General features: G+C 44.9%; 1 protein-coding gene across 1 annotated transcript; it reads left to right on the top strand.

Moving 5' to 3' along the window:
• Positions 1 to 416: 416 nt before the first annotated feature.
• Positions 417 to 14,566, top strand: LOC128946205 (olfactory receptor 14J1-like; the record flags this gene model as incomplete). The annotated part of the gene is made up of 2 exons (XM_054290086.1): positions 417 to 878; positions 14,555 to 14,566. Coding segments are annotated over 2 exons (474 nt in total), but the record flags the coding sequence as incomplete, so codon positions are not given.
• Positions 14,567 to 17,465: the final 2,899 nt, after the last annotated feature.

The following is a 17,465-nucleotide window of genomic DNA, read 5'->3' as shown; positions in this document are numbered from 1 at the left end:
GTCTTTAAAAAGCTCACAATGTCCATAATGAAGAAATGTCCAACAGCAGCTCCATCAGGCACTTCCTCCTGCTGGCATTGGCAGACACGCCGCAGCTGCAGCTCCTGCATTTCTGCCTCTTGCTGGGCATCTCCCTGGCTGCCCTCCTGGGCAACGGCCTCATCATCAGCGCTGTAGCCTGCGGCCACCACCGGGACACGCCCATGTTCTTCTTCCTGCTCAACCTAGCCCTCACTGGCCTGGGCTCCATCTGCACCACTGTCCCCAAAGCCATGCACAATTGCCTCTGGGACACCAGGAACATCTCCTATGCAGGATGTGCTGCACAGCTCTTTTTTTTTGTGTTTTTCATGTCATTAGAGGTTTCCCTCCTGACCATCATGAGCTACGACCGCTACGTGTCCATCTGCAAACCCCTGCACTACGGGACCCTCCTGGGCAGCAGAGCTTGTGCCCACATGGCAGCAGCTGCCTGGGCCAGTGCCTTTCTCTATGCTCTCATGCACACAGCCAATACATTTTCCCTGCCCCTGTGCCATGGCAATGCCCTGGGCCAGTTCTTCTGTGAAATCCCCCAGATTCTCAAGCTCTCCTGCTCCAAATCCTACCCCAGGGAACTTGGGCTTCTTGCTGTAAGTGTCTCTGTAGCCTCAAGCTGCTTTGTGTTCATTGTTTTCTCTTATGTGCAGATCTTCAGGGCTGTGCTGAGGATCCCCTCTGAGCAGGGACGACACAAAGCCTTTTCCACCTGCCTCCCTCACCTGGCCGTGGTCTCCCTGTTTCTCAGCACTGCCATTTTTACCTACCTGAAGCCCCCCTCCATCTCTTCCGCATCCCTGGATCTGGCCCTGTCAGTTCTGTACTCGTTGGTGCCTCCAGCCCTGAACCCCCTCATTTACAGCCTGAGGAACCAGGAGCTCAAGGCTTCCATGTGGGCACTGATGACTGGATGCTTTCAGAAACATTAAACTACTGGCCTATTTCTGCCAATCACTTGTAATAAAAGTAATCTTCAATACTTTTTGTTAGTTTCACTTTGCAGGTTCTTTACCTTTGTTTTAATTTTAAAGTATTGTCTACAAAGTGATGTCATTGTGCCATTTCTCATTTTGTTTCCCTTCTCCTTTACTGTGACCCACAACCTGTTTCTATGAGGAGCTGTGCTCTCAGTGGCTGTAAGTGAACTAAAGGATCTCCCAGGAAAGTTTTTTGCAGAGATGCCCTTTTGTTCCTTCTCTGGAGCTGCAGCAGCAATGTCTGTGTGCAGAGCTGGAGGCAGATCAGTGCTGGCCCAGCAGCTGTGCCCAGCACCAGCAGCCACACTTGGTGTTGCCAGTGCTGCTGCCGTGGCCCTGCCCCGCTGCCCTGGTGGCCCTGGTGTTGCTGCAGGGCCTGAGTGCTCTCGGGGCCGGGCACAGCCCTGGGGGTGGCAGTGCCGGGGCTGCAGCAGGGACAGGCCATGGGCACTGCTGGGGCAGCGCTGACGCCTCAGGCCAGGCCCTGGGGGCTCCAGGCTCCTTGCCCAGGCTCTCTCAAGAACACACCCAGGCCAATGCTCAGCACAGAAAACCCCCGTGAGCAGCCCCAGGCTGGCCGTGGGCAGGCTGGGGGCAAACAGCATGGCTGGGGCTCTGCAAGGGCCCTGGGGCAGACGGGAAGGAGCAGCAGAGCAGGGGCTGATCCATCCCCAGTGCACTGCACAGCCCAGGGCAGCGTCCCAGAGCGTCCTGATGCAGCTGCCAACAACATCCCCCCTCTGCAGCCCTGGCCTCTCCCCCAGCTCACACAGGTGCCCCATCCTTGCAGGCACAGACACGGCAGCACTGGCTCAGCAGCCCCTGTTTGCATTGCACACAGCAGGGGGAGCACCCCCATGCTGTTGCTGTGGGGACATGAACCTGAGGGAGCACAAATGCCATCAGCCCCTGGGGCCAGCAAGGGCTGGGGGACACCAGGGAAACCACTCAGCTTTGTCCTGGCCTCTGCAGTCAGCCAGAAAGTTTGTTCCCATCAGCTGGGAGTTTCCTGTGCCACTGCAGACGCTGTTGCTCAGAGCCAGGGCTGCCTGGCAGCCACCCTGAAACTGCCCTGAGCATTTCCTTGCCTTCACCTTTGCTTTCTTTACTCTTCCCTGGTAGTAATTTCTTCCTTTTGCCCACCCCTGTTCCTGCCCTGGAAAAGGGCAAATAGCCCATCCCTGTTTGCCCTTTTGTCTCCTCTCCCCAGCCTTTTTGCCCTTTTCTGGGACACACTCCAGCCCCTCCATGTCCTTCCTAAATTGGGGGACCCAGAACTGGACACAGCACGTGAGATGCTGCCCAACCAGTGCTGAGCACAGGGGAAGAATCCCTGCCCTGCTCCTGCTGGCCATACCATTCTTGATCCATAGGAGTGCCAGGGGTTGGATAAAAGAAATGGTGGAGAGGGGGTGGGAATAAAGTGCAATTGATTGTCAGCCATGAAGGGTCCTGATATTTGTATATATTCCGACTGCATTAGAAGGTGCTGGGGGTCAATATCAACTGGGGATTGTAGATATCAAACTATAAAAAGGAAAAGAAAATAGGACAAAAAGTTCTCTCTGCTTTTTTTTTTTTAAGATAGCAGATTGAATTTTGTTATGTTTGCTCAAGTATCCCATCATAAAAATAACCAAACAATATTAAAAGTAGCAGCAATTTTAAATGAATAGTTAAAATAAAAAACTATAAATTGGATACAATATAATTCAATTAAAATAAGGGATAATTTGGTTCCAATAATAGCGCATAAGCAAAAGATAACCACGGGGTACGGAGGGCAGGGTTCTGGGACCCTTGCCACCTCACGTACAAGCTTGCTAAGTGAAAATCATCCCTTATATGCCATGTGTCAATACCATCTCCTCCCATTTTCGGTTGGTCATATCTCTATCTCCGCTTTCATTACCACCTTTACCACCCGTGCGCCACCACTCGGTTTGGTGGTCACACAAGTCTTTGGGGGTCGTCACTGATGAAGGCTCTGTAGTCTTCTTCTGTGTCCTTTAATTCACGTTTGGGTTACACATGCGCACCAAGCCAGTACAATGTAAGCCAAGACTAACATATCGCTATGTCTACATATCAAGGCATTAAATCCCTTATGATTAGCATTTTTTGGGACCCAACCAGGTTTTTGCTCATTTTTAGCAATGACATCTTTGGCTTCTTTCCTGTGATCCTTGAAAACTCTGCCGGGAGGGGGAGGGTGGAGCCCCTCCTCTCCCTCTCTTCTTTTGCATTACAACTTCTAACTATTTTATTATTCCCAAATATTAATTACTGTATCAATATCAATTACTGTTTCAATTTTTATCAGCATGAATCATACCTATTTATCACAAATCCCCCATTTATCTTCTTGATCATTATGATTTGTGCTTTATTATAAAGCTATGCTCTGATATCTTTTGTATTTTTTCAGAATTTTGGTTTTCTTGTTGTCTCTTTTCAGCTTCAAACTTTTCTAGCATTTCTATTACTGCCTCTAGTCTTTCACACTCTCTTTCAAGTTTAGTTAGCATTTCTTGTTCTATTTCAATCTTTTTAGGTCTTTGTTCTTTAACAGGGGTCGATTCAGCTTTTAATACCATTATAGATCTTGGTTTTCCTTTTTCTGCTGATTCTGAATCTAGAGACATTGTTGTAATCTGCATCCCCTGAATCACTGAGTGAATTAGCTTAATAAAACACAAAATCATACAAAGCAGAAACAGAAGTCCCAGAATTGAGCATAACAACATGAACTCTAACTTTTTTTTCCAAACGCTTCCAAAGAGGTTATCCCACCAATCTGCTTTCAAGATTGAATTCCACTTTTGTACCGGGCACATGAGCCACTCTTTTAATTTCTTCTGCAAGTTCTGTGATAGCTTCCCCATAATCATCAATTTATACACAGCACTCAGATTCATTTAATCTCCCACAAACTCCTCCTTTTTCTGCTAACAGATAGTCTAGGGCAATCCTATTTTGGTACACAAATGCCCGCATTTTTGTATATTGCCTGGCTAACATTTTTAAAGCACTGGAGGTGTGATTTGACACTACCCCTACTGCTGCTTGGAGCCTTATTAATCGATTCAACAGGTAAACTGGGGTCCTATATCCCCATGACCCATCCTGAGCCCATCTTGCTGGTTCATAATATGCTATAATTCATTCTGCAGGCCACCCCTCCTCCCATCCTTTTTGGTTCCCTCCTGCTGTTGGAAAGTTGAAATTCAAATCCCTTTTACTCTGCTGCAGGGTTTCATACAGAGGAGTTCTTAACACATTGCTCCTAGACCTCGGTAGAGCAAAGAAGGAGGGTTGTATTACTCTGAACGTACAGGTTCCTCCCCATTTTTGAGGTGACTCACTGTATGCTCGTTGCCCACAAATCCAATATATCCCATCTGAGGCTTTCCATTTCTTATCAGTTTTCTCCAGTTGTTCTCAATATGACCTCAGGCTGTCGATGGATTGGTAGGGGTTAGCTCCAGGACTTCTGTACTAGCATAAATTAATCTGTTCATCCCATTCACAATTTTTTTTTTTTATTGATCCTCAATATCTTATAGGGGTTTCAGGTCACCAAACTTTTGAACAATTATCCATATTGACTACTAATGTGGATTTACAAAGAGTATGCCCCACTACTTTATTAAATTTCCTTCTTTCTCGAGTTACACAAATGATTCTAATTACTTGATGGCTTAAAATCCATCCTTCAGGTCTCTTCAATGTTCCAGAAATTTGGGTGCGATTCTACTTTAAAAATTGCTCTGGAGGTAAGTTCTCACTTTTCCACAGCCGTCTTTCAGCCATTTTTAGACCTCTACAAATCCAACATTTGGATAATCCCAATTCTGTAGCAATCTCTTGTATCAATCCCACAAACAGATTCTTATTCGAGGCTGGCAAATCCCAATCTTTGTAGTGCTGTTTTAGTTGTTTATACAGTTCAGCCAATTCTGTTGACTCTTTTCTCCTGTTTTTTCCTCTATTCCCCTTTGTTTCTTTTTTTTTTTTTTTTTTCTCTTTCCATTTTTCTTTTAGTGCCTGGTTTCCCTGTACTTGGATCCTTTCCATTATCATCTCTTTCAAAACAAAAGAATCTTCCATATTGAGGGCAAATTTGATCATCATGGGGATAAGGAGCTTGTCTATTATATCTCAAATTTTTCCTTACCCAATACATCTTTCTTTCCTTAATACAAACATCTATAAAACTGCTGTGATTGTAGCAAGCAGAACTAACATATAGGTGTATCACAAACACAGATTTCATCTTGTCCTTAATCTACACAGGGTGATTGCAATAGTCACAAATGTTGAAATTACTGGGACTTGGTTTTTGCTCTGATTGCTTTTTCATTGCCGAAACTCGCTCTAGTGTGGCTCTCTGACTTTGGCCAACCGTCCAGGGTACCATAATGATCACAGTGAAAATAATCCTCAGGAAATCTACCTTTCTACCTTTCTCAAAGTCCCTTGGGTTGCAACCAAGGGCCGAGATGCCAGTCTTCTCGGGAGCAAAGGTAATATTCTGGGATCTAGTCACTGGTGCTTTTCGTTTCCTTGGTACCCATAGCCCCACAGGGTTTGCTTGTCCCCTTTTAAATTCCATTTCTCTGTTCTGGCTAGTTAAGAAGAAATAATTACAATGAAAAGAACAGGGAAAATGTTAGGCAGGAACACTATAAATTTATATTTTCCAAAATTTCAGAGATATGCCAACCACACTAAGACTTAATTAATTTTTTTTTTTTAAATTTTCTTCAAGGGCGGGGAGTGCATTAAGTCTCTGCCTCCAATTCCGGGGCCAATATGCCCCAAAAACATGCCTATGATGTGATATATAGACTTCTTCTCCCCAACAACTATCAATTATGAGACACTGGTCTATAATATTATGAGTTGCTCATTCTCTTATTTGTGCTATTGCCAATATAGCAAGAACCAATTGATCTAAGTTCTCTATTAATCCAATTGCTGCTTGAAGAGTCCCGTCTCCCAGTCTCAAAGGTATTTCAAAGAAATCAATAGCAATGAGTTCTATAGTTAGCTGGCTAAATACATAACCATAGCAAAACAAGCAAATCAATTGTCTCTCTTTCTCTTCCCTCTTACTTTCCACCACGAGTTAAAGCAAAGTGTGCAAACAATACATATCCAGGGATGACACCCTAAACCATGTTTACTGCACTCCCAACATTTTACTTGTCTCTGAGCTCTTTTAGCAACAGGTGTTATCAATCTCAGTTTCTGGAATTGCAGTTCTGTAATCAATTCTAATAATGTTGCTGGTGGGTGATCCTGGAGGAGATCTTCGATCTTTTTAGGCTGTTCCCACCTATTCAGAAAGTCTTTTATTCTTTTTCCACCGGTGTTCTTCTGCCTCTGAGCTCAAGGGAATTGCGGTTCGCAGCCACTCCAGGATGCTTAGTTCCTTCTTAATAAATCAGGGTTAATATAAATCTACTTAAATCCCACCATATTTTCACATTCTTGGAATTTCATGTTCCAACAATATTTTAGCTACCGTTTAAACTGTAGCCCGAGTTGCTGGAAATGCTTCAACTCACTGAGTTAATTCATCTATTATAACTAACAAATATTCCACCGAGCCACTTAAAGCAAGTCTACAAAATCAACCTGAATCTTTTCAAATAGCCTGTAGGCTTTTTTTTTGTCGTCCAGAGGGAGGGCTCTTTAACACTTTCTTATCTACCTTTTGACAGGTAAGACACACCTGGGTAATTTGTTTTCCAATTTCAAATATCCTTATGCACCCATAAAATTTTAAAAAGTGATCACGAAAGGCTCTTGTTCCCCAGTGTGTCTGTCTATGCAAGTTATCTAAGATCTAATATGCCACTGGTTTTGGCATCATAATCCTGCCATCAGGAAAAACTCACTTTCCCTCCTTGAATGTTGCTCCTAATTTCCTTATAGCTGCCAGTTCTGCTAGCGGAAGGGAAAGTGTCTCCTGCTGAATTTCTATTTTTTGTAAGGTCATGATTTCAGTATCTCTTTTCCTTAAGGTTGCTCTTTTTTGCTTCTTCATCAGCCAAATTATTTCTCTGACTCTAATGTCCCTCCCTCTCTGGCATTCCTTTACATGAACTACTGCTATTTTCTTTGAGCCTTTTAAAGCTTCAAGTATCTGAATTATCAATTCCCCGTGTATTAACCTTTTCCCTTGAGAGTTTATAAGTCCCCTTTCCTTCCAAATTTTTCTAAAAGTATGTACTACACTAAAAGCATATTTGGAGTCTGTATAAATAGTCCCTTCTTGCCCTTTTAGTATTAATAATGCCCAGAGTAATGCATAAAATTCACAGGCTTGTGCTGACCAGGAGGGACTAAGGGGACCAGACTCCTCTACCCTAAACTTTTCCCATTTCACCTGAACGCCAACCCATGTCATTAATTTCTAGATTATCTTCTTCAGTTAAAGAATAAATTTTAAGTTTTCCTTCACAGGGTTTTATCCGTAAATTTAAGGCTATTATTAGATCTCTGCCTAACAAATTATTCTCGGCCTCTGGTATCAACAATAAATCATTTACTCCAAATTTGCCATCTGTTTCAATTTGCACTCCTTTTATTACAGGAAAAGGGAAACCACCTCCCGTAATTCCGATTACTGAAACTCGCTCACGACTTATCTCACATCCCTGGGGTAATTTTGTCACTGTCGACTGAGAAACTCCTGTATTGACTAAAAATACAACTTCTTCACTCTGAGGACCTACTTTTAGTTTTGTTATCAAGGCCTCTTCTGGTTGTATTTCGGTCCTCTTCATTAAACAAAACTCTTGACCTCTCTGATTCTCCTGAGTAGTTTTCTCATCTTGCTGTTTCTTTCTGCAATTTTTTTGCAGGTGCCCCTTTTTATGACAATAAAAACAGGTAGGTCCCGCATCCTTTAAAGTAGGACAAGAATGTTTTAAGTATCTTTTCTTGTGGCGGGAAAAATGCACAGGTCTTGTCTTCCTAAAAATAGATCCTGACATCCGCCATTTGTTTTTCCCTGCAGATTCTTCTGTATTCAAAGCTGCCTGCATTTCTTGAACGCCGCAACCAAAATTCTGGCATCTGCTTTCTGCTTTTTCTCATTTCTCTTTACAAACGCCCTTTGTGCTTCTCTCAGTAACACTTGAAGTCCCCTGTCCTGCCAGTCTTCTAATTTTTCCAGCTTTTTCCTGATGTCACTGCAAGATCTGGTCACAAACTGAATTTTTAACAAAACCTGCCCAACTGCAGTATCAGTATCTATACCTGAATATAATTGCAAGTCTCTTTTTAATCTTTTTAATCATTCTGCTGGGGACTCATATTTTTTCTGATGCTCACTCAAAGCTTTTCCTATATTATGTCCCTTAGGCACTGCCCTCCGAATTCCTTGATTTTCTTCCCTTCGGGATTTCCATTCATCCCAAAACTGTATTATCATCCCCAGTGGGCTGTCCTGAGGAATGCTCCTTCCCTGAGAACCCCCCTCACGGTTCCCCGATTCCTCAAACCACTGCGAATTTTTCCTACAATCCGCAGCCCCTGGGTCAAGGAACTTACTTTTTCCCTGACCCATTTCTGGCGGCAACAAACTAAGAAATCCCCGGTACCAGGAAAGTCTTAGTTTCCCACACTCACCTCGTGGCTCAACTGCCTCACTTATTACACTGTCACACTGCCTTTTCAATCTACCTGTTCCACTTCTATCTCTCCCTCTGCAATCTACTTGTTCCACTCCTATCTCTCCCTCTTTCTCAATTTATTAGCCCCGATCTCTCACCATCTAATCACATACTAAATTGCCTGCTACCAACCCCTCCAAGGAAATTGAACCTATTCATTCACTCTCTTTCTCAGTCTCCCTACTGAGTCAATACCTCCTGCTCAAGGACCCTCCCACAGGTGCCTGGACCAGGGATCCCCTCCTTGCCCCTGGGTCAAACCCTCCCAGGGTCCCCACTCATTCACTTTGCACTTCCCTCCTTTTCCGGCCGGTCTCCTCGCGGAGAACACGAAAACGCGGTACAGGGAGGTCCCACTTGCTTCGGGGGTCCGGGACTGCCCAGCCCCCGTCTCAGACACTCCACACACACTCACACATGCATACAGCCGCCCCCTGACCCAAAACCCCGTGATACTCACAGCCTGATCTTCTCACGAGGGTCTTCGTGCACAAAGCAGTTTTCTATGGGTACTCTCTCTCCTATAAGCCGGCACTCTGATGGGAGCCTCTCTTGCACGCTCTTAAAAACTAATTTGCTTATGTGTTATTGTAATAAAGCCTCTCTTTTCCCAAGGGAGAGTGGTCTAGCCTTGGGACCACTTAAAAGTCTGGTGGGGAGCTCCTTCCCAGAAACTATCCACCTCCCCGGAGTTGAGAGAGTCACGGATGTCGCCACCAAAATTGTTATGTTTGCCCAATTATCCTATCATAAAAAAAGCCAAACAATATTAAAAGTAGTAACAATTTTAATTTAATAGTTAAAATAAAAAAAAATTATAAAATTTGATACAATATAATTTGATTAAAATAAGGGATAATTTGGTTCCAATAATAGCGCATAAGCAAAAGATAACCACGGGGTATGGAGGGCAGGGTTCTGGGACCCTTGCAACATCACATACGAGCTTGCAAAGTGAAAATCACCCCTTATATGCCATGTGTCAATACCATCTCCTCCCATTTTCGGTTCGTCATATCTCTATCTCAGCCTTCATTACCACCTTTACCACACATGCGCCACCACTCGGTTTGGTGGTCACACAAGTCTTTGGGGGTCGTCACTGATGAAGGCTCTGTAGTCTTCTTCTGTGTCCTTTAATTCACGTTTGGGTTACACATGCGCACCAAGCCAGTACAATGTTAGCCAAGACTAACATATCACTGCATCTACATATCAAGGCAATAAATCCCTTATAATTACCATTTTCTGGGACCCAACCAGGTTTTTGCTCATTTTTAGCAATGACATCTTTGGCTTCTTTCCTGTGGTCCTTGACAACATCTCCTGGGAAGGGGGGGGGGGGGGTGGAGCCCCTCCTATCCTTCTCTTCTTTGGCATTACAACTTCTAACTATTTTATTATTCTCAAATATCAATTACTGTATCAATATTGATTGCTGTTTCAATTTTTATCAGCACGAATCATACCTATTTATCATACATGTAAATTGCAGTTTAATGAACTTGACTTGAATTCAGTTTTGACTTCTGAAGAATTAAAAATCTGAATGACAATGACACAGCCTCACAGCCTCACCTTCCCTTAGTGATATGTGAAAGGCCAGAACAAGAAGAGGGAATCTGGTGCCTGCTGAAATCCACATGTACTGAGAAATTATTGTTTTTATTGAAAGAACAGTTTAAATTACAGGACGGTGTCTTGCTTTGGTGAGCCCTCATCCCTCTCTGATACACCTCACCTCAATGTAAACTTCAGGTGGTTTGGGGTTTTCTTTTTCTTTCTCCAAAACACGAAGAGATCAAAATTCTTGGTAAAAACAGGACTTCTACTTTCAAAGCTAAAGAGAAGCTCTGCAGGGCTTCTTCCTAGATACGGATAAAATACCCTGGTAATCTTATCACACCCTGTTCTCAAACTTTTGGGACCAGCTTCTACTCTGGAACACCATGGCTTCCTTGTAATCTGAAAGAGGGAACAAATCAAACCTCAAGAGCTGGTCCTACCTTTAAAACCAGTGTTCCTCCCACCAGAAACTTCTTTTCCTGTTGTGATAGATGAGTCATGTGATGATTGACTCTCACAATTAATAGAAAAATATCATGTATATAAGTTAAGAAAAGTTTTATAGATTTATAGTTATTCTGCACCCCATCCCATGGTTATCAAGGGACAGCTGGGGTTGGGACATCTGGGAGGGCTGGCTTGTCACTATGGCCACACTTGACCCCCAATCAGGATTTGAGGAAGAGATCTCCACCACTGGACAGCAAAGAAGGGGTTGATGGACAAAACTTTGGGAGGGGTTAAAGGGTTAAAAAGGGAAAGTCTCCAGTGTGAGGGGGCTGAGCACATGGCGAGGAAAATCTTTTGCTCCTGGTGCTGTAACCTTTTTTCTTTATTCAGTCTTCTGTTGTGTTTTTGATAAGGTTTAATAAACCTTCCAAAACTATGAAGAGTAGCTATATCTCACACTGTGGTCTGCAACCCTCACTCTTTATTACAATAAAATGCTTCTTTTTATTAGGTTTACATCAGTTCCATATGAGCTTTTATGAGCTTTTATGTCTTTTTATCTATATATGTTTAATACCACTTTCTGCTTATTGCAACATTCCAGGAATCCCTTTTGACTCTTCTCTCCATATTCCTGCAGAAGGTCAGGTCACTGTGGGTTTTACACCAATAAAAATCCAGGTTGTTCAGATCCTAGGTGTGATGGGCAGGCACAATTTCCCTGCTGACACAGGGACTGAAGACAAACCCCTCTGTTGTCATTGAAAACAAAACAAAGGAGGAAGTTTCTGCCCATTGGAAAGTCCCCGTTTGCCCTGAAGGACTCTGCCGCTTCTTTCTCAGCAGCAGCTCAGCAGCCTGACGCCAAGGACAAGAGAGGGAGGGGTGGTTGATTTGTGTGACAATTTAACAGCCCTTGCAAACAAGAGCTGAGTCTGTCAGTAACATCTCTGCAGAGGCAAGTCCTTGCTGAGGATGCAGAGCTGAGTCACTTGTGTTTAGTTTGCATCGAGTTAATGGCACGGTGGGTTTTCATGCTGCGGGTGTGGCCCCTGTGCCAGCAGCCTGTTCATCCTTCAGGGGGTTTGCACCCACAGGGACAGTGCTGCTCCTGCCAGCACACCACAGTTTGTCCTCATGCCAAAAAGTCTGGGCAGAACTTCTTAAAGGAACATTTTCCTTTTGCTCTCAAACCAAAGATTTAGATGTAATGGTATAATAGAAACAAATCTTTTCCCCTGTTGTCTGTTGGGACAGGAGGAAAATCCTATCACATCCAGATAGCACGGCACTGATTTCACTTCTACTCTGGAAATGACTTGCAGGAGCAAGTAAATAAAATTCTCTGCTAGAACAGTGAAGTCCTGCCACTCTAAATCAGTGTGGTGCCTGAAGGGTTTTGTAGCAGGGTTGCACCTAAGTTGATGCTCAAGAAGTTTATGAGGTCCAACACAGACCTAAGGTTTGCACAGCAGAGTTTAGGCTAACAGCTAAGGGAGCATAAATTAAATGGTCTTTCCAACCCAGAAGGCTGATGAGAATTGCTGGTATTTGTGCTCTCCTTCCTTGTTTAAAGGATAGCAACATATTTGATGAGATTTTGGAATTGCAGCTAAAAGTCATGGCCAGATTAAGTCACCTAAGTGGTTGTTGTGCATTTCTAATTGTGGAGGTCAATATCAATGTAGCTGCTTCTGGTAATACAAAAAGCTTATTCAAGACACTTCTTCAGAGAAATGTCCTTTTCCTTTTCACTCTTAACTGCAAAGCACCTCCAGGATGAACAGCAAACAGGTTATCTAAATTGTCCTTTCACAATAACAGAAAACTTCCCCTTTAATCAGCCTGAATTGCACAATTCTCATCTGTATGAAGGGATTTCATTTAGTCTCTGCTGTAAAGAAGTGATTTCTATGCAACAGGGTTGATAAAGGGAGGACCCAAATTAACAAGAGTGGTATTTGTTAACACTGCCATTACTCATCACAAACTTTAAACAAACCACACCACCCAGCCCAAAGCTAATATGGCTCTGTGTTAAACATTTCTGAGGGATTACACATCCCTGTGTGAAGATGGAATTAGGATTTAAAGCCAGTATTTCTGCATATACAAGCATTGTGCAAGAACATTTCATCTTCAAAATGGAAACCAAATATCACCTGTACAGGGTAAATGCTGCAATAACATGAATATACTTCTTCCATCAGGTTCACAGGCAGCTTAACCAATTCTGTGCTTGCAGATAATCTGTTCTGGCATCTTTTGGGGCCCTGAACCAGGAAAGTCACACTGAAATACTTTGGGACCATGAAAATTTCTTCAGATCCAAACCAGACTCCAGGTGACACAAGTGACTGCAGACATCAACCCCCCAGCGGAGGCCAGGTTTGCTGTGTTCTCTTTGTCATTGTGGGTTTCTAATTCAGACTCACAGAAGGGCTTGAGCTGGAAGGGGCCTTAAAGACCCTCTAGATCCAACCCCCTGCCATGGGCAGGGACACCTTCCACTAGACCAGGTGGCTCAGAGCCCCTGCGAGCTTTGGCAAATACCCAAGGACACCTTTTCCTCTGTTTTGCAAGGTCAGATTTCCATGCTCACTTTTCACAGATGGCTCCAGTCTCACACAGAGCATTGCTGATTGGTCACTCTTATCTCCACAGCCAAGCAGAGATCCTGTTTTGGATGGCTCTCACTGCTCCCAAGGCCCCAGGGACCAGCCACTGCCTCTCCTGCTTCTGCTTTCCCTTCCAGGATCAGAGATTTCCTGCTGCTTCCTCCACATCTGAGACAACTGGAGGAGATGAGGGGCTGAGGATGTGGCTTCTGACAGAGAGTTGATAACGCTCAGCTAAGTATTTTATTCTCCTGCCACTAAGCAATCAGGCTGCTGCTGAAATTCCTCCTGCTTGGAAAGGGCTGGTGTGAGCAGCAGGAATTTTTGCTGGCTGGAACTTTTCCAAGAGCTGGACAAAAGAAGCATTTTGTGGAAGGCCACCAGCTGCCCTTGGTCAGCAGCACAAGGTGTGAGGTCCCCTTTGAAGGCCATCCCTGCACAAGGACAGCCTGGCCTTCTCCAGTGCCCAGAGCACCTTCCAGGCTTTTGGGCTGGCCTCGTCCCTCACCCTGGAGAAGCAGGTTGCTGTTGGAACTCTCATATCCACAGTTTCTGGCTGGATTGCCGTGTCTTACCACAGACAGCCCTGGAGACACCAGTACAGGCTCCATCTGCAATAAAAGGGGACTTTGTTCCAGCTTTTCCCTTGGACCAGCGTGCAGCAAGCCCACCTGGGCCTCATTCAGGTCTGTGTGGGCTGGTAGTCAGCTTCTGCTGGGAATTTAAAGCTTTTGCCCTACTTTCCCCAGCAAATAGTGGAGCGAACCCAGCCACACCAACCCCCGAATTTCACTCTAAAAACCACAATTTTCATTTTCCTCTATTCAAGTCTTGAAGAAAACAAACTTTTTCTTGAGTGAGCTGGAGGCACAGTGTCCTCCAAGATCATTCTTGAATAGGACAATATTGCAGGGGAAGACTGGCAAACCCAGAGTTTACTGGTGCCTAGGAAGCTTTGCAAAACCTTCCCACATGCGGTGCTCTTGCTCCTGAGCTCCTGGAGCCCTCACTCAGCTCAGGCACAGTTTGGACAGAAGGGGATGGTTCCGTCTGTCACACGTGGAGACAGGAGGAGGGAAGACTTTGCAAACACTGCCACGAGGGCAGGGCTGTTTTCATTGATGGTGCCAAGGTAGTACATCATCTTTGATTAAATGTGAGGTGCTGAAGGGCAAAAATTCTCAGTGATAAGGAGTGAGTGTCTCCACTCACGCAGCAAGGCAAGTGAAGGGGAAAGAGCAATCTGTATTTCATGGGAGGTGTTCAGTTTTTAACAAAACCTTTTTGCAGAAGACGTGCCTAGGCAGGGGTGATTCAGAGCATTTTATCATCCTCACAGAGTATCCCCACATCTGCTTTGCCACATTTTCTCTCTTTTTTTCATTGTGAATGATTTCTCCTGTCAGGGTTGCTCCTGCTTGGAGTTCTACTCTCAGTGGAGCCCCGGAGTTTTCTCAGCTGCCTCTGCAGCGAGTTCTGAGCCAACGTGGGGCTCTGCTGCCAGCCCAAATCTGCCCTTCCCCTGCCCAGCCTGAGTGCAGGTGGGGCATGTGCTGGGCATGGCCGGAGATTGGCATGGCCAAAATCCTCCAGCATTTACATCTGCTCATGGCTTTGGGGAGCACAAATGTCAGAACACCCATCACAGCTGACAAATGGTATTTCTTGCAGATTGCTACAGCCACGCTGCTGATCCACAAATACACGAGAATCAATTTCAGTTGAAAAATGTCATTTATTACAAAGTGCTACACCCACGCTGACAATACAGAACTATACAAATCTCAATTTAGGTTAAAAACAGGAATTAATTAGATTATTAAAACCTGTGTATGTAATAATATACAAATACCAACCTCAGTTAATTTCTTGCCAACCTCTACAAAAACTCACTATACACAAAGATCAATTAGGCGTTTAACAACTTAATTTATTACATATTACTACAAGGATTAAGCCCATCTAGGAATACAAAAATATGTCCATAGATATGTAAATAGAATTACATACATAAACAGATAAATATACCTATACAAATAGACTTATATACCTATACAAATACCAATATTCCTATTTTAAAAGCCATATAACAAAAATTACATCAAAAGAGATACCTACACCACTGTACCCATGAGAAATAGAAATTAACACAGATATAACAATATCCATGTATACATAGATAAATTGATACACATATATGTAATTTCAAACATATATGTATATATACAAATAGCATACATTCATAACAAAATAAATATACATAAATACAAGAATTTACACATGGAAATAAATCCATACAAATAGCAACCCACATACAGAAATATAGATGTAATAATCCCTGTCTATGTTCAAGTCCATGTATCTGTAAAGAACACTCAAAGCAGAGGGATCCCAGCTGCCCCATCTTCAAAGCCTCTCGCTCGGTCTCCTCCTCCCGTGCAGAGCAGCTCTCCTGGACAGGGACAAGGACAGCAGATGGGACATCTGGCAAGCAAAGGGAACACTGAGTGAGTATGGGGACGTTTCCCTTGGCAGCAGCTGCACTTCCATCAGGGAAGAGGAAATGTCAGAGCCTCCCCAGGGGGTCAGAAAAAGAAAGCAGCCGGGCGGGCCGGGCTGTGGTGAGCGCAGCCGCGGCGGGACTGTCCCGCAGCCTGGCAGAGCCAGCACAGCTCCCAGGCCCTGCCGGCACAGCTGCCTTGTCCAAGGACAGCGCCTGTGCCAGCCGGGGCAGCTGCGCTGAGCAGCCCCAGCACGGGCAGGGCCCGCTCCTGCCCCGCCGGGCAGTGCCCACAGCCACAGCCCACGGCAGCCTCAGCCCCACCTGCCTCCCCGGGCCTGTGGCCTCAGCCAGGCTCTCTCCAGGCTGGCAGCAGCAGGTCCCTGTTCACTTCTCTCGCTGCTGGCCTTCAGCTCCTCCCTGCTGGCTCCCGTCAGTCTCCAGCTGTCCTCAAGGTCTTCATGGCAGCTGTGGCAAAAGTGGAGGCTCTGGAATTGCTTCCAAGGCCTGGCAGAGCTGCAGTCCTGGAGCCCTCTGTGCTCCCTGCTGGCCCCCTCCATGCTCTCGGTGAAGCCCCAGCTGCCTTCAGTTTCTTCAGCCCCTCACAGTCCTCTCACTTGCCTCAGTCCCTTCTGAGCCATCCCGTCCCCTGAGACCCACCACCCTGCCAGCCTGTGCCACTTCCCTGTCACCTCAGTGCCACCAAGGCCCTCGGCTGCCCCACAGCCCTCAGCCCCAGCAGCAGCTCAGGGTCACTGTCCCTTCAGCGCCACGGCCCCCTCAGCCTCCTGAGCCCCCTCAGTCTCACCGTCCTTCAGCAGCTCCTCAGGGACAGTGCCTGGGGCCAGCGGCAGCTCCCACCGCTCCAGGGACAGCCGGGGCTGGAAGTGCTGCTCCGCCCGGCCCGGCCGCCAGCTCGGACCCAGCACAGGGACAGGGGACACAGGGGGCACCGGGGGAAAAGCAAGAGGTGAAAAAGGCAGCTGAGGGGGGAAAGAGCTACAAATGCAGCCTAGGCCTACACAAACAGCAATCCTTCCATCAATCTCTCCATCTAAACATTCCTCTTACTATATAACTATACACATTCATAAATGTAACTTCATATATATATATAAATATTTTACTCTACACATAGAAAAATCTAACTCTGAAAATCTACAAATGTAAATATATTTTAAAATATAATTATATCATATCTATACCTATATACATATCCACATTTAACTATACAGATCTATCAATATATGTCTATATAAATAGAACAATATCATCTATAAATGGAACTATAACCACTAATAAATAACCATAGAAATCTATAAACATATCTACAAGCAGAGGAGTTCTACCTGCCTGATGGTCACAGGCTCTCCCCTGTCTCTTCCAGCCCTCCTGGAGATATTGGTCAGATGGCATCTGGGAAGCAAAGGGAACGCTCAGTCAATATTGGCCCTTGTGCACCTTTCCCTTGGGCAGCAATTGTCCTTCTACCAGGGGCTGTCAAAGATGACCTGAAAGGCAGACTCTCACTTGGCAATTTGAAGCAATGTGCCCTTAAAAGAACAGGGACCATTCCAAGGGTTCAAAAGTGTGCTTCAAAGCATTGAATTATCTCGAAAAAGTCCCA

The sequence above is a fragment of the Melozone crissalis genome, unplaced genomic scaffold (genome assembly GCF_028551555.1).
Source record: "Melozone crissalis strain CALT ecotype California unplaced genomic scaffold, PUWL_Pcris_2 ptg000079l_1, whole genome shotgun sequence".
In the NCBI taxonomy this organism is placed as follows: domain Eukaryota; kingdom Metazoa; phylum Chordata; class Aves; order Passeriformes; family Passerellidae; genus Melozone; species Melozone crissalis.
Note: the sequence above shows the minus strand (reverse complement) of the source record. Positions and strands in the feature narration are given on the sequence as shown.